Genomic DNA, 23,118 nt, shown 5'->3' on the forward strand with positions numbered 1-23,118 from the left:
GGACCTTTCCAGCTACCATGCATCTGAATGTTGTCTTCTAGAAAGAGAAAGTTGGATGTGGTGTTTTGGTATTTGAGCCCTATAGAGAATTAGAGAGTGGGCACTGTTATTCCTCCGAAAAAAAACACCAGGAAGAGTTTCCCATAACAAGCCAGATGTTGGAAATTTTCTAGGTGGATGGATTCTGCTTTGTCCTGAAGAGCCATGTGAAAGCTCTTCTCATCCTTTCCCCCAGAATTGAGGCTTTCTGTTATCTCCTGTGGGGTGACCTTTCCCCCTTAGGAGGCCTGACGAGGGTGGGCAGCCTGGCTTCAGACAGGGTCCATTTTCAGACACTCCATTGACAGAACATTGACCATTTCTCTTTCCTTAGATCCTGCTGGTTCATAAGCTGGACGGCCACAATGCGTTCTCCTGTATCCCCATATTTGTCCCCCTTTGGCTTTCCTTGATCACTCTGATGGCAACCACCTTCGGACAGAAAGGCGGAAACCACTGTATGTACTTAGCATTTCAGAAGTCCTTGAATGGTGGGTGTGCACATCTCTGTCTGGTGTGTGGCTATATGGGTGTGTGTGTGTGGCCCTGCTCTATGAAAAAATGAACCTGAGGACCCCAATCAAGGAGTTTCCCTGGGGAAGGTGGGACTGGAGAAGACCTGGAGTCTTCCAGGAAAGGGAGCACTGTTAATCCTGTGACTGGAGAACTGAGCATGGCAGGCGGCCTCTCTGAGTCCATTCACTGTGACAAGGGAAACATTATCCCTTCTAGCCAGGGGCTCCTGAAGATTCAGTGAAAATCCGCATCATCTCCCAAACTCTAGACATCCTCCGGGATCTGTTTCCTCACTCTTGGCAGCATCATTCTTGATATCACTGACTCTCAGCAGTGGTGCCTGGCTCGCTCGCTCTCCCTCTCCATTGTGATGATACCTGTTTAGAAGTGCTCTTTGATGAGAGCCTCTCCTCACTAGTCCTTGAGCTCCTTTGCATGTAACCCTGAAGCACACCCTTCTGGAAGCTAATGTGACAAGATGTTGTACCTAAGGAAAGCCAGCACTGACCTGATGGTTTAGTGGTACCCAGACAGGAAGAGCGGGCCTTGGAGAAGGAGCTTTGAAGTGGCTCTGTGAGCTCAGGCCACCTGCTGGCTTGGACCAACACATACCTATTGTCTTCCCAGACTCCAGGGGTAACAGAAACCTTTTTCTTGGATAACATTCCTTGTTGCACATGGCTTTCTCCTGGGCCAGGAAGATTGAGTGGTTGACATTATCTAGGTGCCATAGGCATTTGAGATTCACTAGGGCAGTAGTTCTCAAACTGGAGGACCCATCAGAGCCCCAAGACCCCACCCTACCCCCCACCCCACCCCCCACACAGAGTTTCTGATTCAGGAGGTTTGGACCAGGGCCCAAGATTGCATCCCTGACAGGCCCCAGGGAGACATCCTGGGGGCTGCCAGTCCAGGAGCCCCAGCTACGGAGCCACAGAGCTGCAGGACGTCCTTCTGGTCCTTGTTGGTATTGAGGCCTAGCTTAGGCTTCATTCTAAGATGTCAGGATAAAGCAGTACATTATACAAGAAAAACTCTTCAGGAAAGAAAAGCAACCTGAGATTCAGTAGAGGCTAGTGTTTGAGAAAGTACATTTCTTCTGTTTCAGGGTGGTTTGGGATTCGCAAGGATTTCTGTCAGTTTCTGCTTGAAATCTGCCCGTTTTTGAGAGAATATGGAAACATCTCCTACGACCTCCACCATGAAGGTAGCGAGGAAACTGAAGAAACGCCAGTTCCAGAACCTCCTAAGATCGCTCCTATGTTTCGAAAGAAGACCCGGGTGGTTATCACCCAGAGCCCTGGGAAGTACGTCCTCCCACCTCCCAAATTAAATATCGAAATGCCAGATTAGACCGTGTTCCCAGGGCAGATCAAGAGTGCACCTGGCCCGCCCTCTTTTCCACCTTCTTCTGCCTCCATTCACCCTCCCTCCCACCCTGAACTGGAGCTGGAGCTGGGTCTCCAGGGACTTCCATCTCATGCCTTGTTTGCACTCAATGCCTACCCAGTGACTCACCGCCACGGGACATGCGGCTGGCAGGTGCCTGGAACATGCAGCGTGGTGTAGGGTGCACATCAGCGGATTTGGACCTGATGGAGGGAGCATATGGAGACAGAGGAAACAACTCCCAGTGGGCAGGTGCCTTCAGAGCTGACTTGGGCCCAAGAAGGAATGGCCACCCAGCTGGTTTTCTAAGTGTGAAAATTCCCGTCAAAAGTGTTATTGAAAAATGTATTATTGAACCAAGCCAGCCTGGCCACTTAGCTCAGAAACTCCTGTTGTGGTGTGGTCAGGGGCCCTGACTAAGCCTCAGGCCTCACATGCACCCACGCCACTGTGACTGGCCATGCTCCTGCCATACACATCATTTCTGGGTTTTTACTGACCCCATTGGTGAGCCCTTTCTAATGGAGTGACTCCGTGCCTGTATAGTATTTATACAAATATTTTAGCGTTGTAATATACCGTGTTAAATCCTAGTTCTGTACAGTATATTCTGTTAAAGTATTTTTTTACAAGCTTGTACTGGAGACATACATGTTCTGTTGCAGAAGTAGAAGCCAGTAGCACCGCACCCCTGTCCTGACCACTGGAGTGCTACCCCCTTCATGGGACATTGCCATCTCCTCTTCAGTTTCTCCATATACATACTAGCTGCTGCTGCCAGAACTGCCACAGTAAGCAAGAAATGGTTTGTACTTTTTCTCCCACACTGGGAACACTGACTTGCAGAAAACCGTAAAGCACGCCTGGGAGCTGGAGCGCTGGACAAGGTGCCAAGACTGGGAATGTCCAGCAGCGTGCACAGGTTGAGATGTGGGGCTTGTTGTCCATCACACACTGCAGGAGCTTGGGGTAGAGCCGAGAGTCAGAAGGAAAAAAGCAGATGCGATGCAAACAAGATGGCCATGAGTAAAAGAGGGTAAAAGGAGCCCTGGCTTTGTCACCCAGGAGCAGGGGGGAGAGGGCAGCTACTGCCTTGTGTGAACCAGGCTCTGCTGATGTACACTGCACCACCACTCCATCCTGACACCAGCCTGGAACAAGCCCGTGCTCTCTTCAGGGGCACACTTGGAATGGTGTTGCCTTTCCTGCTTGGTATGTAACAAATGTAGCCCAGTCTACTCTTTTTCTCCCCTTTAGCTGTTCAATAAACTAGTTCTTCATTTTCCATGTGCACTGTGCAGGTCTTGCTTTAGATGTGGACCAGGATGCTGGGAGTTCTCTTGGCCAGCACAAAAGGGAATCTCGAGTTGCCACGGCCAGCTGAGGGGAGCAGGGGTGGGTGAATATGTCTCAGGAGTATGCAGGGGCAGCCAGGACATACATAGAGGAAAGGGTGGGCCTGGGGATTCAGCCATTGGCAGGGAGTGCCCTGCCACAATCCTGATGGTGAGGAGGTAGCCGAGAGTGTTTGTGGGGTCCCAGACAGTCTAAAATGGAACTCGCCTTTTCAGGGGTTTGAGGCATTCCTGGGTCATGTGGGAGGGCACTGAGTAGGGTTTCTGTCTAAGGGAAACACTGGGAAATTCTATCTAGCTCACTCGAGCTGTGTCTAGAAACATTTAATTCAAGTGGTGTTTCAGCCCCCAGTTTGCAAGAATCGACAAGGAAGCCCACCCCTCGCTGGTGACCAGAGGCTTCAAGCATGGAGCCAATGTCCACCGGGAGATCAGTGCTTATGCACCTTGGATGCAGACTTGCTGTCAGACACAGCACACTTCCCCATAACCACGTGGCAGACTTACGTGTCAGGAACCTCGCCACCTCCTGTACCTCCCCCAAGTCCTCAGGACCCCGTGAGGCAGGTGCCCCTAGGGTTACCTGTGTGGGGAAGCAGAGGCTCAGAGTGGGCAAGCCAGGCATCTGGGGATCAGCAGGGCAGCCGTGTCCACCTTGGCATCTCCTCACACAAGCCCTCTCTCTCACCCACTGGGCCGGGCTCCTGGGCTGGATGGCTGACACCTCAAGGTCAGAGGCATTTCTGATTCTGGAAATCTCGGGAAGATCTTCAACCCCAAGAGCAGAGTTGGGGTGAGGGGCATTAGTGGGGTGGGCCGCCCATGTGGGCTGCCCTGCATGGCAGCCTCTTTGATGTTAGAGCACTAGGCCCCAGAGCAGGATGGCAGCTCTCATAGCCTGGACACAGCCTGATGGAATTCCCGTGGATGGTGGTCAAAGGAAAGAGCCACACTGTGTGTGAAGGCCCAGGGCAACCACCCCCTCACACGTGCCTGGGACCACAGTATGCAGAGCAAGGCCAGCCTGGGGTAGACATGGGCAGGCTGCAGAAGCCAGAGGACGGCAACCTGCCCTGTGTCCCTGGGACCTCGTCCATAGCCTCTACAGCCCCCACCCTTGGGCTCCTGCAGACCAATGGCAGGACCTGGAGAGGGTCTGTGTGGAGGACTGGATGCCCAGCCAGCGACAGTGCACAGGGGGCCGGGTGGCTGTACCCTTGACTGTGGACCCCCAGCCTGGACGTGGCTGTGCTTGAGCACAAGGGTGCCATCCAGAACCCTCAAGGCACCTGTGAACACAGAGGATGGGCTGACTTTGAGGGTCACATGTCTGTTGGTGTGTTTCTGCCCAGACTTGGGACTCTAGGACCAGAAGGCCATGCCCGATTCGCACAAGTGCTCGGCCTGAGACTTCATGCCCATGCACGAGTGTCATGGGGCCCACTGCCATGACGAGCGTGGACCAGGAAGCTGACACGTTGAGCAACCTGGGTACAACAGCCCTTTATTAGGTCACTTAATGACTGCCTTGTAATGTTAGCCCCAAGCAAGCAGAGGCCTTTGGTGAGGGGCCAAGCACCCTTGTGAGCCTGGACTGCTCCTGGCCACTGCACTGTCCCATTTCCAGGAAGGAGGGACACACCACTCTCCACGTGGCTGCAGACAAGGAGGGCCCTGCGATGGACGGGGTGCCCGGCTTCAGGGGGGCTCCCTTTCTTCCAAACACAGGGCCTCTGGCCCTCAGCTCAGGGAGCTATGACCCTCCCTGCGGACCTTTCGGTAGCCCTGGCTCAGCCTGTGCCCGTGGGCCACCGCAGCTTCAGGCTGCTGCTGGAAGAGAGCGCTTTCCAGGCTTTGAGGTAAGAGCCTTTGTTGAAGAGGCCACACACCGTGCCTCTTCACGTGCAGTGTCGTGCCCTGCCTGGGGGAGAGGGCAGCCTCCTCTCCCTCCCCTTTCCCATCATCAACAGTCACTGCTTTATGTCCTTCTGGTGGGAGGAAGATGGCACTTGCTTACGCATCAATGAGGAGCTCTTCAAGGACATTTTGGAGAGGGTGGGCTCAGGCAAGTTATTTGAGACAGACTGCTTGAAGAGCTTCGTCTGCCAGCTTAGTCTGTATGGATTCAGCAAAGCGTGCCAGGATGTGCTCACCTCCCTCTGCCTGACCAGTCTGCTCATGGAGGAGCCGCCTGTCTGTGTCCTGAGCAAGGTAAGGGCCGGGCAGTACCTGCTGGGTCCTAGGAGCGGGGTGGGTGCCAACCTCAGGGCCGCCAGGGACAGTGGCCGGCCTGCAGGGAAAGATGAGTGTAAAGACAGGACTGGGGACCGGCGTGACTGCTGGAGCTGCCAGTGCTGCGTGCTGCATTGGGGAGTTGTGAGGGGGAGAGCCTGAGCGTTCTCAGCACAAAGAAGTCACTGCCCCTCCTCTCTTTCTCCAGTGGGGATGTCTGTGTGAGATAACGGAGGTGAGCTGAATGCACAGTAGGGATCAGGTCAGGCTACCCGGGGGCCAGGTGTCACTCGGTACCGCTGATCCGTGGGCCCTTAGATCGCAGTCACACCGGGGAAAGAAATGACACTGCTCAAATGCTGGACCTTCCTCTCCTCCAGCCAGGGAACAAATGGGCCCAGGGTGGAGGCAGGCAGGGAGAGGGGTTTGTGTACCCCCATGACTCCCTCACGGCTCAGACCAGAAAGAATCTGCCTGCAAGGCGGGAGACCTGGGGAGGGAAGATCCCTGGGTTGGGAAGATCTGGAGGAGGGCAGAGCAACCCACTCCAGTATTCTTGCTGGGAGAATCCCCATGGACAGGAGCCTGGTGGGCTATTGTCCATGGGGTCGCAAAGAGTCAGACACAACTGACTAAGCACATGCCTCCCATAGCTGTGGAGCAGAAGTTTAGTGCAGGGAAGCACAGGTCCTTTCCTGGGAAATGTCCTGCTCAGCCGAGGAAGTGCAGGCCAAGGGTCAACACCTGCATAGAAAGCAGGGAAGCTTCTGCAGTCTGCCTGCTGCAAATGCCAAGTGCCCTCTGAGGACCTTGTACGGATATCCTTGGGCCACTCTGAGTCATTTTCCAAGGGCAAGAGGCCATGGTGAGTTAGTGAGTCAAGCTAGATGTTAGATGGGCAAGCTGGGGCACTGCCTCTTGTGGGACAGGGTCCTGCTTTCTCCATGAGGCCTGGGGATGGCTGGGTTAGGGCACCCAGGGGCCTAGCCAGGAGGGTGCTGGTTTCAGTAAGCCTCCTTTTGACACTAGGACTTTGCTATTCTCTCTCTCTCTCAGTGAACCCCGGTTACAGTTCTGCTACAGTCCCCTGTTTAAGAGAGACAGCCCACACCTCCTGAAGAAGATGAAGAGGAGAGTGGGCGTTAAGTCTGCGTCTTGGCAGGTGAAGGGCAGGCTAGCAGACCTGGGTGTCCCTCCTGCACCCAGCACCGTGCAGCCACAGGATGGCCTGTCACCCTGCCCTGAGGTTGCCCAGGGGACCACGAGCCACGTGGAACTTGTCCCCACCACTGGCCTGGCCGGGACGTATGTCGTCCCTGCTGCTGGTCTGGGGACAGCAGCCCTGCTTCCCTTGATGGGTCCTGAGACCTGGCAGCCCAAGGGCACGCAGGTTCCTTTCTCTCTAGTCCCTGTCCTGACAGGCGGCCCTGCCCATTCAGAGCCAGTGGCTCTGCTTCACCTGGCCCCCTGCCCAGATGGTTCCTCCCATGGTGGTGGTGGGCCCCACCACTGTGCCCACCCAGATCTTCAACCTGTCCCCTGGCCAGCTCCCAGTGTCCATGCTGGTACCTCTGTGCTCCATCTGGATGCCTGTCATGGCTGCCGGGCCAGACCCCAACCTGATCTTGACTGCTCAGGCCCTGAACCCCTTCTACTATTGCTCAGGCAGCCCCTCTTTCCCATAATCTCCAGCCATTCTTTCCCGTAATCCCCACCCCCTTAAGGTGTGCCCCCAGAGGACCCCAAACATGCACCCTATTCAGACAGAGAGAGGTTGCCCTGTGGTCAGAACACTTCAGGGCAATAAAGAGGCTGAAAACATGAGGGATTTCCCACCCAGCACATGTCTTCAGTGCCTCCATCCTGGGCCTGGCTGAGCATTTGAGTCCCCTCAGGTAGCTGCTTGCTTGGGAAGGCAAGACAGATGGCCACTCACCCCCGGCACAACACAGGCACCTCTTACACACACCTGGGGAAGTCCCACAGACACTGCACCCACTCACTGAAAAGACCCATCAAAGGCTGGACAAGAGCCTGACTGAATGGCTTCATGGGCACAGGGACACTGTCCAGCAGGCTCCTCACTTGACAGATGAGGATAAATTAGGCCTCCCCTTGTTGGGGGTCCCAAAAGAGCCCTTCCTGTCCTGAGATGCACAGGGCTGGAGCCTGTGGTCCCTGCCCAAGGCCTGCGAGTGTTCAGTCTCGGGGTTTGCTGTTGTCTGGACAGCAGGCCTGAGGTTTGGCTTCATTGCAGGGCCTGCATCTGGTGACATTTTCTTGTTTCTCTTTTCCTTTTTCAGCTGAGCACTCCGAGGGTGTCACAACTCAGCACCCTCTGCTCGCTGGGGTGTCCAGTTTATAATGTGCTTTCTCTTAAAAGAGAGTTTGTCCTGAGGATCATAGCAAATAGCCCTCCAGGGTTACACTGCAGACACAAGAGCTCCGAGGTCAGGAGAGGGGAGAGCACACACACCAGTCCACTGGAAGCAGAAGGCTGTGTCTCCTTTGTTGGCAGTCTGGTGCAGGCACAGGAGGCCCCTGAGAAAGGACTTGGGGCGGTGAAGGCCAGGGCTCTGTCAGCCCCAGCACTGAGCTGCTGTGACACCCGACCAGGCTGCTCACTTCCAAGACAAAACACAGCCCATTACGAAGGTTCACTGCCTGGGGCACACCTTAACTTTTCAGAAGGTTTCATTCTTTTTTTGTCTTGACTTCTGTATGCCTCCTGACCTGGAATCACATGCAGATGCTGCTATTTAAAAACCACATTCCTAGAAACTTCAGCATGTGTGGCACCTGCTTACTTGTAAACCTATAGAGAAAACAGAGATAGGCAGATTGTAATCTCAAGTCATCTGCTTGTCACAAAAGGCACCTTTTATTTACAAACTCAAGGCTGCCTGACATCAAGAGACCCATGTGGTACTTCACTCCCACCACTCAGTCCTTGGTAGATTTTGACGGATATCTGCAGAATGAAGTGGCTCAGCATGGGTCTTCCTGGGCTGGGCAGAGGCGGCAGCCTAAGGTGACACAGGAGTGTCGGGAGGGAGCATGGACTTGATGGGCTGGCCCTGGACAGTCAAACTGTCTCGAGCCCCACACATGCCCTGGTCACCAGAGGAGAGGCCAGGTGGCTCAAGTGGCACAGGGTTAGTTCTGTTCCTGGGGCCACACAGGCGACAGTGTCTAGGAGAGTGGAAATGCAATTCAACCAGACAGGGTGTCTCAGAGAGGGGGCCTGCCTCACAAGTGCTCCAACTAGGCAAGGGTGACCCTGGAGGCCCAACTGGGCAGACCCTGGGGAGCCGGTGATCCATGGCCAACTCACTTCCCACCAGCTCTGCCCCAGCTTCAGTGGCTCTTTTGTCCCCTGGGCTCCCTTGCTCTGTCCCTTCACAAAGGGAGGTGCCATGGCCAAACAGGGATGAGGTGGGGAGGCTGAAAAAGGCTGATTTCTGGATGACAGAAACAAGGCTTAGCCTGCGGTGAGCAAAGCTGGTGGTGCTCTCGAGTGCTAGCTCTTTGCAAGAGGAACCGCCTGGAACTCCGTGGCAACTGTCATGAGGAAAGGCCTTGGGATGAATTGAGCTACAAACCAGCAGGGGAGGCTGATGAGACACCACAGCCTGGGTCTTGTCCATGCCTGACCCCACAAGCAAGGCCTATGACCAGGCAGCAAGGTTCTCAACCATCCTCTGAGCCTCTGGAAAGGGAGGGAAGGTCCCCATCTCCAAGGTCTGAGGTCTCGGCCAGGGAGCTCCCCAAGGCCCCATGCAAACCCCCCCAGATGATGAGCTCTGCACATCCCTGCAGACAGAAAATCTGGGGACACCCAAGCCTCCCTCAGGCAGCACCTCCGGCCTCTGAGGGGGGCTGGGGCAGCCAGGCCATCATGGGGGCTGGGCTGGACGGCAGTGAGGCAGAGTCCTTGGCCCTCAGGGGCCCCAGGAGCAGGGAGGCCAGCCACCCACCCTCCTCCCAAATGTCTCTCCTTTCTGCGGAAAAAGTCAGGCCAATGGGGACTTAGAACCCACAAGTCACAAGTTCTTGGCCCCTGAGAGCCCCTCTGGCCACTCTGCACAAGAAGGGCCCATGGGGGGTGGGCATCAGTGCAGACCAGTGGGGAGAGAGCCACCAAGGAGATGACCCTGGCGATACTGCAGACAGGAGAATGAAGTCACTGTGAGTGGCCAAAGGCCATCTCCAGGCTGCTGAGTTCTTGCTAACTCACCTGCCACTCCTCACAGTCTTCAGCTAAAACAACATCATTTAAACAAAAATTTCCAAAGTCTGGTGATACTGAGGGGCCCCCATGGGAAGGTGAGTGGTTCCCTGTGCTCCCCCAAGGTCATGGGTGCAGCAGGCCCTCATTTAGCATCTGTGCTAGGACTGTAGCCTTCTCTCAAGGGTTAAGGAGGCCCCCTCCTGAGTGAGGACATGGGCGTGCAGTCACCCTGGAACAGAGAGTCTCAGAACACAACTCCACACCTACTGGGACTCCTGGGGGCCCTGGTGCAGGCTGTCAGGCTGAGACACCACCCCCCCCCACTTCCTCAGTGAACTTGGGGATTCAGGGGTTGGTCTTTGGGGCACAGTCTCAGGTGGGCAGAGGGAGGTGCCCATGTTCTGCTAATACTCAAGGTGAGGACCAGAGGAGACTGAGGGTCCCCAGGGGATGCATGTGTGGCCCTCCTGACAGCCCTGGGGGACCATGGGGAACAGCATCCAGAGGTTATGTCATTGATCCTGATGGGAGTAAAGTGAGGGCCTGGGTCAGGTGCCCGGGTTCAGGTCAGCAGAGTGAAGGAACCCAGCTGTGCTAGGAGTCAAGGTAGAACCCTGAGGGGGGCTCTGGGGCCCCAGGACATCCAGGTCATCACTGCTCTCAGCCCTGGGAGACCCCGGCATGGTCGTAGGAGTGAGCCCCCTACTCCTGCTTGCCTCTCGGGGTCCTGGCTGGGGAGGGCCTGGTTCTAAGGGGAGCAAGGTCAGGGACAGAGGGTGGTGCTCAGACCTGCTGAGAGTCAAAGTGAAGAGCAGGAGGAGGGTTGAGGAATTCCAGGGCATCATCTCAGCTTCGGAAGCCCTGGGCATGGAGCCCTGATGTCGTGTCTGCAGACTCCCCCTGGAGGATCCCAGTGAAGTGATGGCCTTGGTGTGAGGGCCCTGCCTCCGGTCAACACAAGGGGCATCCCCGGACCTGCCAGGGCTCAAGATGAGGACCTTGAGGGAGGACACAGGGAATCCCACAGGTCCCGGCACCTGCTGTCAGTCGGGGGCGACTCTCATGGGGGCATGAGCTCGGGGTCTCAGAGATATTGGAGACTTGTTATAAGGGGTGGGGCCTCAGAGATTGGAGGGGAGATTCTTAGGCTTTGAAGGAGTTTAGGTGAGGACCCTGAGGAGGGACTAGAGGACCGTGAACCCCAATCAGAGGAGACCTCAGAGAGCCCATCTCCATTGTCAGTCCAGGGCGACAGTGGAGTAGAATGAGTGCAGCAGGCATGGTCTGACTTCCTGACACCCGTGTCTTCCAGAGAGTGGGGCCCTGGTATAAGGGGGGGGCTTCAGCTGGGTGGAGGCGAGAATCCAGGTCCTGCCCGGGGGCAAGGTGAGGTGCCTGAGGAGAACTAAGGGGACCCCAGGGATTAAAAGACCCCACAGATCCCCACCCCTGGAGTCGGCCGTGGGAGCCCTTGGGGTGAGAAGCGCACACTAGGTCTGACTGGGGACCTCCTGAGAGCGGCAGGGCCTCAAAATGGAGGACGGGATAAGCCCGGGTCCTGCCTGGAGTCCAGGCTTCATGAGAGGAAGGAATCAGGCAGTTAGACCCGAACATAGGGAGGAATCCTTGCCTTTGATGGGGGTCTTGGAGGCTGCAGAGTGGGGTGAACAGGGTGAGCAGTTTCTTGACCTCTGGCTTAGGGACCTCAAGACCTGAGGTGATCAGGTAGGGGGCTGAGGCTTCAGGTCCACAGACGGTGGACTTCCCGGACACCTAGGGAGGACCGAGCAGACCCCTGCCCCTGTGCTCAGTGCTGGGAGGCCAGGCAGGACGTGAGGAGGAGCTGAGGACCTGCAGGAGGCCCTGGGCAGTGTGGCCACATGTGGGGACCCTTAGTGCTTTCTGTTCAGGCTCGCATCTTGTTCTGAGTTTCCATGCAGGCCCCCAGAGGGGTTGGACCAGGTCGTGCCAGGATAAAGGTGAACACTACAAGGGAACTCTAAGGGGACCTCCCACCGCACAACTGGGGGGACCTCACAGAGTCCACTCCTTGTACCATCCCAGAAGGCTCAGGGCTGTGCCACAGGATACCCCCAAGGTGCCCCCTCCATTTCTCTCACAGGAACTCCAGGAACCAGGAGGCAAAGGCAGAGGTCTGAGGACCATGTCCAGAGGTTAGAGAATAGAGGAGGTCCAGGCAGTGCCAGGAGTCAAGGTGAGGAGGGTGGCCTGAGTGTGCACCAGGGGCTCCCCATCCCAGAACAGAAGGGACCTCACAAGGGCCTAATCCCCACACCTTGTCAGCCCTGGAAATCTCGGGCTGTGCTGACTGCACTCTGGGGAGCCACCTCACTTCCTCCTTCAGGTAGCCAGGGGACTGAAAGCACCTATGAAGAGGAGACTTGTACATGGTCTGTGTCAGACCGCCCAGGATGCAGTTCTTAGCAGAGGCCACTCTCATCCTCTCCCTCCCCCCAAGCCCATGGTCCCCATCTGTCCCCCTGCCTTATTCCTGTCTGTGCTTCGATCCCAGGCATTGCACTTGGATTCGAGATGAGTGAGCTGAGCAAGCCCAAGGAAGACCTTTAGGACCCAGGCGAGGCCCAGGACCTGGAGGAGGAGCAACTCTTGGGGGCTGAAGCAGGGGAAGCTGCACCCGCCTCGGCCTCCTCCCCGTCAGTCTCCCTTGCAGTGGCCTTGTCCCAGGAAGCTCTGAATGAGATGCCGGTTAACCTGATGAAGTTCCTTGCTCTCCAAGTATCAGGCCAAGGAGCTGGTCTGTGGCGTTGAGGTGAAGGAGGTGGACCCCATGGAGCACATTTACATCATGGTCTCCACCCTGGGATTCACCTGCAATGCAATGCTGAGCAGTGGGCAGGGCTTCCCCAAGGCCGGTCTCCTGGTGCTCGTCCTCAGCCTGATCATGCGGAATGGAGACCGAGCCCCTGTGGAGGAGGTCTAGGGAACACTCAGCAGGTTGAGTGTGTGTCAGGAGTGAGCAATGCGTCTTTCGGGAGCACAGGGCACTGCTGACCCACATGTGGGTGCAGGAAGGGTACCTGGAGTACCAGCAGATGCCTGACAACGACCCTCATCGATACAAGTTCCTGTGGGGTCCCTGGGCCTATGCGGAGACCAACAAGTAGGAAGTCACGGAGTATCTGCTCAGAGTCAGCCAAAGGTTTTCCAGAACCTTCCCACCCCCATCTGCAGAGGCTGTGAGGGAAAAGAGGAGCCCTGACCCAGAGAAGCCGCCAAACATCCTTCTCTCTCTGACTGAAGAGGGACCAGTCAGCTTTCTCAGTAGTGATGGCCTGGGCCACTGGGGAACCCGGTGTATAACATCTTTGTGTTCCTTTTCTCTGCGATGACGTGGAAATAAATCTGTTTTTTTTTATGAATTTTTCAAATGTGTTTTCTCACCTTAAGCCTTAGTAAACTTCAGTATCTAACTTTGTGAATGACATTGATCACACATGTACACTTAACCAGTTAAAGGACCAGAGTTTTGCTGTTTTGTAAAAGAGATTGGGAACTCTCCCATTTTATTTTGTGACCCTGAGCAAGATAACATGGAATTGGAATTACAACTATTTTGGATATGTGAACTTACTAGCATATATAGTTGGTGGAAGAATTGGAAAACAAAAAATGATTGTAGTGAATTCTTAGTTCACTAACTATAGAACTTAGTTCTATAGTTTTTGTCTGTCATTCTCTAGAGCTAATCCATATCTGTTTACTCGGATTTTGCTAGGTTATTCTTTAAGAAAGTAGGAGAAAATTGATGAGATAAATAGCCCCCCTTCTCACTGGTTCATTTAGTCCACAAAACTTCACAGAGCCTCTGCTCTGTGGAAGGCCCTGTGTTAGCAGTGGGGACACTAGGAGAAGCGGGAAACCCCATACCCAGAGCAATGGTCTAGGAGCCACAGTCACACGAGGAAGGTGGAGAGACGTTCCATAGTCCCACAGAACAGGCAATACGGGGCATGGAGGTGGGGATCCAGGAGGAGCACCTCGAGTGTTGGTGCCTGAGCCAGGGCAGTTTAGGGCTTTGGGAAGCTGGGTTCCTTCTGTGGGAGATGATGGTAATCAACCTGAGTGGTGTCAACAGCCAGACTGTAGATAGTGTCTTACGAGTGAGAGGAAAGTCTGGAATCAGACATGCGTGTTAGAAGTTCATCTTCTCTCCAATAAATCTCCTGGGTCTGAAAAATAATGTGCACTTTGGTCAGAACAGGTAGACACCTGGTTTTTCTGCCTGAGTCTAAATATACTCGAAAGTTTCCAAATGGGAAATGAGCACATTTTATTTGGTGCAGTCTATTCAGTCTCGGGGTATATAGTTGAAGACATTGCAATTACCACCCTCAGTCTTCTGGTAAGATATTAATGGGGTTCTTCTTTGAAACTGGCAGTTGGACACTTCAACTGTTGGGTCAGCTTTGCCAGGTGGTCAGACCCCAAAGCCATAAAAACTGCACTGAACCTGAATTCACATACCTCAGAATCCTCCTTGCAGGTGAAGGGTGGTGCATTGTGCCTATCCTTGGTGGATTTTGTAAAGAAAACTCCCACTGTCCTTTTCCTCCCACTGTCTCTTGTCTGATACCTGCCCCTCATGAAGGTCACAGCTGTTGGGGAGCCCACGGGCAACTGTGTAGGTGCTCAGGCAAGTTCTATCCTGTGGAGGCAGCTGAGTCTCCCAGGCTACACTCCCTGGCATCAAGAGGTAGGGGCACATATTCACTCTGCTGAGACTGTGGGTGGGTGTCACTGCAGAGGGTAGGGCAGAAAGAGCACTGGAGGGAGAAGAGGGGGGACCCCCCTCCCTGACATCCACAAGAGCCTTGGAAACTAAATCAGATCTTGCATTTAAAAGTGCTGATACAGAGTAGTTACTAGAAAGAGTTGGGGATTCAAGGCATCTTTGGCTTTCTCAGAAACTCCTCAACACACGAAGGGCATTGTCTTCATCACAGGCTACACCTACCAGTTGCTGTCTGTTGAGCATCAGAGCACACTGCAGGGCAGGGGAGAGACTCCAGGTCCTTGCCCACATCTCTTCTCCCTCTGCTTCCTGGAAGCTGCCTGTAGGGAACATGGGATCTTTATGTAAACCTACAAAAATTTAGAAATAAATATATGATTAATTCACCAATTTTAATACAAAGACAGAAAAAATGGTTCATCTAAATAACAATAGCATGTTGTTTGAGGGAAAAGCATCCCCTTTGTGTTGATGCCTGGGGTGGGATGGAAAGGTATTTTGGATGCAGGTGGTGCCACATCCATGGGGCTGAGCTCCCAAGAGCTCCTGTCTGACTGGCTGATGGGAGCTCTGTCCAGGCGCCATCCATTCAGGGCCAAGGTGAGGACCTGGGCTCCTCCCAGTGGCACAGTCAGAAGGTGGGTGTTTTTAGGCAGGTGGAAGAGGATGGTGCATTTTGGATTCTGGGCACTGCAGAGGGTATCCTGGAGGTGGTACAGCCAGAGGGACGGAGGAGGGTGGAGAGCCCTGGGAGCAAGGGGCAGGGATCCAGCCTAGGAGTCTGGAGCTGAGCTTCAAGCCAGAGTCACATGAGGACCACACAGTCCTCGCCCTCTGGCCTCCTTCTGGGGTCCATCCTTCTCTCCCTTTCCCTTTGTCACATGGCAGGGCTGGGTCAGGAGAAGAAGAGACATTTGGATGGGGAACTGGTGCCCGAACCTCTACGGAGAGGAGCGCAAAGTGCCAGGTGGGAACCATGGCTCACAGGTCAGTAGGACTGTTATGATATCTCCCGTGGGAACCATCTTCCTTTGGGAAGAGCATGTCCTGTCACCACCATTAATAGAGTAACCAGTAGCCACATGAGGCTGGGTATTGTGAACTCAAATGTGCTTAGTGTGTCCCACGGCCTGGCCGTCTGCCTTATAAAATGTGGAATCAAATGTAAATAGCTAGAAGTGGGTAACGGCTAGATAGCTCCGTTGAGGAACTGCAGAAGCTACATGGAGGACCAGAAGCACAACTTTCCTTGTGGGTCACCGGGAGTGGTGGTAGGTGGGGTCACTGTTCCCTCTGGTTCCAGGGCCATGTATCTTACTTAGTGGGGGAACTAATGACGACAGATGTGGAGTTTGCCCAGTCCCTGGAGGGTGAAACCCCAGCACCACGGGCTCTCATATTCCAGTGTGCACCTCACATGTGCTTCGTAGAGGCCATTCCACTGCCCCAGGAGACCAGCAGCTCTGGAAGCTGTGGTCTCAGGGCAGTGAGGGCTTTGGTGTAACGGTCCAGCCTTGGGTAAACTCAGGGACATCTTGTACCTTCCAGAGCTCAAGATGAGGACCCTGAGGAGGACACAGGGCCCCTCAGATCCCACCCCTGCTGTCAGCCCTAGGCATCCCTGGTGGCGGCATGAGCACTTGGCAGCGGGTCCTACCTTTGGCATCCCTGTCTCTGACAGGTTGGGGCCCTGCTTTAAGGGACGGGCCTTAGAAGGAGAAGGGGAGGATCTTAGGTTCTGAAGAAGTCTGGGTGAGGACCCTGAGAAAAGACTGAGGGGAACCTGGATCCCATCACAGTGGGCTCAGGGAGCACATAGGGTGGGATGAGCGCATGCCGCATTTCCTGACATCCAGGTCTCAGAGAGACTGGGGACCCGCTATAGGCGGCGGGGCCTCAGGCGGGCAGAGAGGAGAATTCCAGGTCCTGTGCGGTAACCAGTTGAGGTCCCTGAGGGGGGACTAGGAGACCCTTGACCTCAAAGAAAGCTGTCTCTGTTGTCGGTCCTTGGAGACCGTGAGGCAGGATGAGAACAACAGGCATGGTCTGACTTCCTGACATCCGGGTCTCAGAGAGACGGGGCACGTGATATAAGGGGCGGGGCCTCAGTTGGGGAGAGACGAGGATCTCTACTCCGAGACAAGGTAAGGCCCTGAGGCAGGACTAAGGGGACCCCCAAGGAGGACTGATGGAGCCCCACAGATCCCTGCCCCTGTCATCTGCCCTGCGAGACCCTGGGGTGAGAAAAGCACACTACCCCTGTCCTGACTTTCTGACATCCGGGTCTCAAGAGGGACTGGGGCCCTGGTGTGAGGAGCCGGGCCTCAAACTGGGGGAGGACAGAGCCCCGGTCCTACCGGGAGTCAAGGTGAGGATCCTGATGGGGGAGTGAGGGGAGCGGGACCCCAGAACAGAGGGGACCCTAGTAGTCCCCAGGCAGGACGACCTCGTGCCGCATTTCCTGACATGGGGTCTCAGAGAGACGGGACCGGGTGAGAGCGGCGGGCCTCAAAATGGAGGACGGGCCAATTCCAGGTCCTGCCTGGAATCCAGGCTCCAGGCGGGGAAGGACTGAGGCAGTTAGACCCCAACACAGGGTGGGATCCTTGCCTTTGATGGGGGTCTTAGATGTCCCAGAGCGGGTTGAGCAGGATGAGCAGTTTGTCGACCTCTGGCTTAGGGGCTTCAGGAGATGAGGTGCTCGGGCGGAGGGTGGAGGCTTCAGATCCACAGAGGGTGGACTCCTCGGACAGAGCCGAACCCACCCTTGTGGTCAGTGCTGGGAGTCCAGGCTGGACGTGAGGTGGGGACCGAGCATCTCCCCAGCCTAGGACCCGCGGAAGGCCCTGGGCAGGTGCGACCACATGTGGGGCCCCTTAGCGCTTTCCCTTCAAACTCGGGTCTTGTTCTGAGTTACTCTGCAGGCCCCCAAAGGGCAGGGTCCAGGCTGTGGCAGGGGAAAGGTGGGCACTACAAGGGAGCTACAAGGGGACCACTTCCCCCACAGTTTGTTGGGGGGAGCCTCAGAGTCCAGGGCTGTGCCACAATCTACCCCCAAGGGGCCCCCTCCATTTTTCTCACAGGGGTTCCAGGAACCAGGAGCAGAGGTCTGAGGCCTGTGTCCAGACATCAGAGAAAAGAGGAGGTCCAGGCAGTACCAGGAGTCAAGGTGAGGAGGGTGTCATGAATGAGCACCAGGGGCTCCCCATCCCAGAACAGAGGGGACCCCACAAATCCCTAATCCCCCCACCGTGTCAGCCCCAGAACCTCTGGCTGTGTTGGCTGCACCCAGGAGAGCCACTGCCCTTCCTCCTTTGGGTAGCAGGGGGTCAGACTGCCCAGGAGGAGGGCCCGTGTGAGGCCGAGAGCACCCCTCAAGAGGAGACCTATAAGTGGCCTGTGTTGACCACCCAGGGTGTGTTTCTTAGCTGAGGCCCATGGTCCACAATGTCCCCTGCCTCACTCCTGTCTGTGCTTTGATCCCAGGCATCGTGCTCGTGGTCGAGATGAGTGAGCAGAGGAAGCCCAAGAAAGACCTTCAGGACCTAGGTGACACCCAGGGCCCAGAGGAAGCACAGCTCTTGGGGGCTGAGGGAGGGGAGGCTGCAACCCCTTCGGCCTCCTCCCGCCCAGTCTCTTCGTGCTCTGCTGAGGAGGCCTTGACCCAGGAAGCTCTGAATAAAATGGTGGCTAACATGGTGAAGTTCCTGCTCTGCAAGTATCGAGCCAAGGAGCCAACCACCGATGCCGAATTGATGAATACGGTCCTCGGGGATAACCAGAAGTACTACCCAGTGGTCTTCCGCCAAGCGGTTGAGTGCGTTCTGCTGGTCTTTGGTGTAGATGTGAGGCAGGTAGACACTGCACCCATCTACATCATGGTTCCCTCCCTGGGCCTCACCTGTGATACGATACAGGGAAGTGGGCAGGGGCTGCCCAAGGCCGGCCTCCTGGTGGTGGTCCTCAGCCTGATCCTCCAGAATAGGGATCGCAGCCCTGAGGAGGAGATCTGGCGAGCACTCAGCAAGATGGGGGTGTGTGTTTTGAGGGAGCACCCCATCTTTGGGGAGCCCATGGAGCTGCTGACCCAAGTGTGGGTGCGCGAGGGGTACCTGGAGTACCGGCAGGTGCCTGACAGCGACCCTGCTCGCTTCGAGTTCCTGTGGGGTCCCTGGGCCTTCGCAGAGACCAGCAAGGAGAAATTCACGGAGTATCTGCTCAGGGTCAACCGAAGGGCTTTTAGGTCCTTCCCACTCCCTTCTGCAGAGGCTGTGAGGGAGGAGGAAGAGGGGTCCTGAGCCAGAGCAGCAGCCAGGCTGATCCTTCCCTCTGTAATTGAAAAGGGAGTGGTCAGCCTTCTCAGGAGTGATGGCCTGGGCCACTTGGGGAACCCAGTGTGCAGCATTTTTAGGTTCCTGTTCTCTGTGATGACATGGAGACTGATCTCTGTTTTCTTTAGGAATTTTTCAAATGTGCCTTTCAGCATAAGGCTTAATAAACTTCAGTATCCAACTTTGTGAATGACATTGATCACACATGTATTTGTACTTACCCAATTTAAGGACAAGAGTTTTGCTAGTTTTTAAAAGTTTGGGAACTCTCCAATTTTATTTTGTGACCCTGAACATGGTAACATGAGATATGACTTATAACTATTTTGGAAATATGAACTTACCTAGCAGTAATGTATTTGGTGAAAGAATTAGAAAATAAAATGTGATTATAGCGAAATCTTGCTTCTCATACTTTTTGTCTATCATTTTATACAGCTCAGCTATCTCAGTTTATTTGGGTTTTCCCAGGTTATTATTTAATAAAGTAGGAGAAAACTAATCCAACTAAATAAGCCCCTGCTCCTGGCTCATTTATTCCACAGAACTTCAGGGAGCTTGTGCGCTGTGACAGGCCGTGTTAGCAGTGGGGACACTAGGAAAAGCAGGACACCCCCACACCGGGAGTGATAGCCTAAGAGCTGCAGCCACATGAGGAAGGTGGAGAGGCGTCCCCTAGTCCCACAGAACAAGGCAACATGGGCCAGAGCGGTGGGGTTCCAGGAGGATCCCTCAAGTGTCAGTGCCTGAGCCAGGGCAGTTTGGGCTTCGGGAAGCTAGGTTCCTTCTGTGGGAGGTGATCGTGATGAGGCTGGGTGGTGGCAGTACCAGACCTCGACGATGTCTTATGGGTGAGAAGAAAATTTGAGATAGGACATATACATTAGAAGTTCCTCCTAACTCGGAGATGAATCTCCTGGGTCCAAAAGAGAAAGTGCACTTTGATCAGGATCAAGTAGATGCCTGGTTTTTCTGCCTGAGTGTAAATACACTCGAAAGGTTCCAAATGAGACATGAGTGAATTTGGGTTGGTACACAATCTTCTCAGTCTCCGGGTTTATAGCTGAAGACATTTCAGTTACCATGTTGCAGAAACCGGTACTCGAGAATCCAAGCACAACACTCAGAGGGTTGGAGAACTCAGGTTTATTATGCTGGTGGGCCCAGAGGAGTCAACACTCCAAGCTCTGAGCCCCGATCAAAGGGATTGCAGAGTTTTTATAGACAGACTGTAGTGGGCAACACTAGCTGTTAATAGGCTGTTTTAAACTAAGGGGTTTCTCACACGTGGGAACAGTGGTCAAGATGGGGAGGGGGATGCCTGACCTGGACAGGCATGATTAAGCAGGTTTGCAGGGGCAAAGAGCAGGACAAGGGTGAGTGAGATAAACTCCAGTTTCTAGCATTGCAAGTTCCCGTTTTCTGAGACTACAGGACCTAGGTCATCTAGACTTTGCAAGGGGTAAGCTGAGTTACAGAGGCAGAAGGAGAAGGAGGTCATGTAAAATTTTAACTTTTCCTCTTCATTCCCCACTCTTGATGCGTCTATCACTCGTTGTAGAAAGCATCATCCCATGTTTTTGGTAGGACATTCCGGGCTCCCCATCATTTAGGGGGGGTGTATTGAACTATTGCCGTTTGTAACTTTGTGGCTTCAATCCAAGAGTTTATGAACTGGATTGAGAATACAAGGGCCAAACAAGATTGCTGCAAAGAGCATGAAGAGAGGACCTGTTAAAGGGAGAAGCCATGATGCCCAGCTCCAGATATTGCTCCAATTACCCCAAGAATTAGCTAGTTTTTCCTCTCTTTTTATGATTTGTTCTCTTTGATGCTGGGCCATGTTCCTGACTATTTCTGACTGGTGTATATAAAAGCAGCATTCTTCATTCAAGAAGAGGCAGTAAAAGAAGAGGCAGCTGAAAAGGCAGACACTTTTCAACTGTCAGTAGGTCTGCTGCTGCTGCTGCTAAGTCACTTCAGTCGTGTCCAACTCTGTGCGCCCCCATGGACTGCAGCCTGCCAGGCTCCTCCGTCCATGGGATTTTCCAGGCAAGAGTACTCGAGTGGGTTGTCATTGCCTTCTCTGGTCAGTAGGTCTAGACCTCTCTTATTATGCAAAACCACCTCAGCCAGGGAGTCTAGTTGGTCCTGTAAGGCCACTAAAGATTTGGCCACTCTCTCAATGTCGTCTGTGAAGTCTTTGGACAGTGTATGATAAGAGGTGGTTGATGAAGCAATTCCTCCTATTCCCATACCTATCCCAGCCGTGATTCCCAGACTAGCTAGTAGGGGTATAAACTGGATGACTCTTTTTGACCGCATATGTGCTGCCAGAGGTACGGTGAGAGTCTGGTTGTTAGGGACAATATACATCTGGGGAGTGAGGAAAGCTAAGGTGCAGATACCCACCTAATTGACAGGTAGACATAAGTAAGTATCTGTCCCCCAAACAAAGAAAAGGCCTTGATGGGGGCGGCACCATCTATAATAGCAAGGGACACCAAACGACTGCAAAGCAGCCTGCACATAACAGATAACTGAAGACTTGCAGAAGGTTTTCTCCCCATCTTTGTGTTGTCATGGCTATAGCAACTGAGCCTATCATGAAGGGGCATCAGTTATACTGTGGAGCAATTCAGTTAGTAGGGAGAATCGATCATAAGAGACTTCTAGTAAGAATGAGGCTTCCCATTACAGTGAGATAACAGACAGTAAACTGTAGATTCTGACCCAAATCCTAGTCCTGGGGTGGGACAGAAGCTAGTCCTGTGGCGAAGGGCACAGAAATAATAGCAATCAGGGGTAGAGTCCAGGGTTGACAATGAAAATCCATTGATATTTTGATAGCCGGATCCTCAAGCTCCCGCCATGTGTTGAGCAGCCAGCTGCCGGAGTGTGGCTGGAGCAAGGCTGAAGAATCCTCAAGCTTCTGCTGTGCATGTACTTAGTCAGCTTCCGGAGTGACTAGAGCAGAGCTCAGCATCCTTTATGGGTGGCGGTCCTTGTTTCTGAGATAGACCTTGAGGAGCTTTTTGGGGTCCTGAACTGCTTTCCAGGTGTCCTCATTACAGGAAGCCACTGCCTTCTTGACTCTGGTGTGGTGGATCCAAGGGATGATACCTATAACTTTAACAGTAGTAGGGGTTGCCAGAATGACCATGTGAGGGCCTGTGCAAACTGGCTGAAGTGGTTCTTTTTTCCAGTCTTTAACCCATACCTCATCTCCTGGCTGACAGGGGTGAACCCAATTGCCCCGTGAAATGCGTGTCCTTTCTCAAGTTTCTTAGGCAATATGGCGGAAGACTTTCCAGGCCCTGGAGGTGTTGGGACATCTCCAGGTCAGCTGGTTGTTGGTGGTCTCCTTTGAGCTTTCTTATCACTGGGGGTGGTCTCCCGTATAAGATATCAAAAGGAGAATAGCCTGAGGTCCTCAGGGTGCATTTACAGAGGACAATGAGAATCCACAGGCTAAGGCAGCTTGTTCTAGTGTTGTCTGAGCATTGGCCAGGGGATATTTTTGTCATACTACTACTTGGAGAAACAAACTTAACGAGAAAGTTAAAGATATATGGCCCAAAGTTTAATAGAAGTAGGAAAGCTGCTGAGGTGCAACTAGGAGAACCAGGTCCAGACATTGGTTCGTGACATTAGTGTTTCTCTATGTGTGAGAAGATGCAAGAAGTTGGACACATAAAAATCTTTACCTGAAAATATCTGACTATCTTAAGGCCTGTTTTCCTGGGTTTTTCCCAGAGCACAGAGTGTCTTATTTTTTGTCTCCACCCTGAACTCCTTTCAAGGGGGTGTTGAAGGACAGCATCTTTTAGTGGTCATGACTTAACCTTTGTAGAGGGAGCTGGCAAGGGCCAACTTCCAGTCAGCAGGGCCCCTTCATTGTCATATTTGACCATGTTTTGGGGGCATTTCACAGTCATTGTGTCCCATGGTGCTGGGAAGGCTCATTCCCAGTCTAACAAAAATTCCATTGACAGGCCACTTAATGTGTTGTCACTAGACCAGGCCTTGTAAGTAGCAAAAGTTTCTGGACCATACCTGTCTTACTAGCTTCTTGGTCCAGGAAAATGTTTCCTCTTGTTGCTTCTTCCCATATCTAAATTTACATTATTACAGTTACTGATCTCATATGGAACTGCATATTAGCATTTTATCACAGGCTCTATCACATATTTGGTAATATAAAAAATAATCTTCTGAAACAAGCTACATAGAAAATAAGATAGCTAGCGG

General features: G+C 53.7%; 2 protein-coding genes and 1 pseudogene across 3 annotated transcripts in view; all 3 read left to right on the forward strand.

Moving 5' to 3' along the window:
- TMEM185A (transmembrane protein 185A) overlaps positions 1-3,231 on the forward strand; it is a 41,839-nt gene extending 38,608 nt beyond the window's left edge. The window contains exons 6-8 of one of the 2 annotated variants that reach the window (XM_070365736.1): positions 374-497; positions 1,664-1,862; positions 2,610-3,231. In XM_070365736.1, coding sequence (XP_070221837.1) covers positions 374-497; positions 1,664-1,862; positions 2,610-2,625 — 339 coding nt within the window. In that variant the 3' untranslated portion in view covers positions 2,626-3,231. Of the gene's footprint in view, positions 1-373; positions 498-1,663 lie in introns of both variants that reach the window. The other variant, XM_005908151.2, reaches the window with a different exon arrangement.
- Positions 3,232-12,315: 9,084 nt separating this feature from the next.
- Positions 12,316-13,133, forward strand: LOC138986437 (melanoma-associated antigen 8-like; annotated as a pseudogene).
- A 4,909-nt stretch (positions 13,134-18,042) lies between these two features.
- LOC102277098 (melanoma-associated antigen 9) lies at positions 18,043-18,834 on the forward strand. Its single transcript, XM_005911548.2, has one exon. It carries the CDS (start codon positions 18,043-18,045, stop codon positions 18,832-18,834), a length of 792 nt encoding a protein of 263 aa, XP_005911610.2.
- The last annotated feature ends 4,284 nt before the right edge of the window (positions 18,835-23,118 follow it).

The sequence above is a fragment of the Bos mutus genome, chromosome X (assembly GCF_027580195.1).
Source record: "Bos mutus isolate GX-2022 chromosome X, NWIPB_WYAK_1.1, whole genome shotgun sequence".
NCBI lineage: Eukaryota > Metazoa > Chordata > Mammalia > Artiodactyla > Bovidae > Bos > Bos mutus.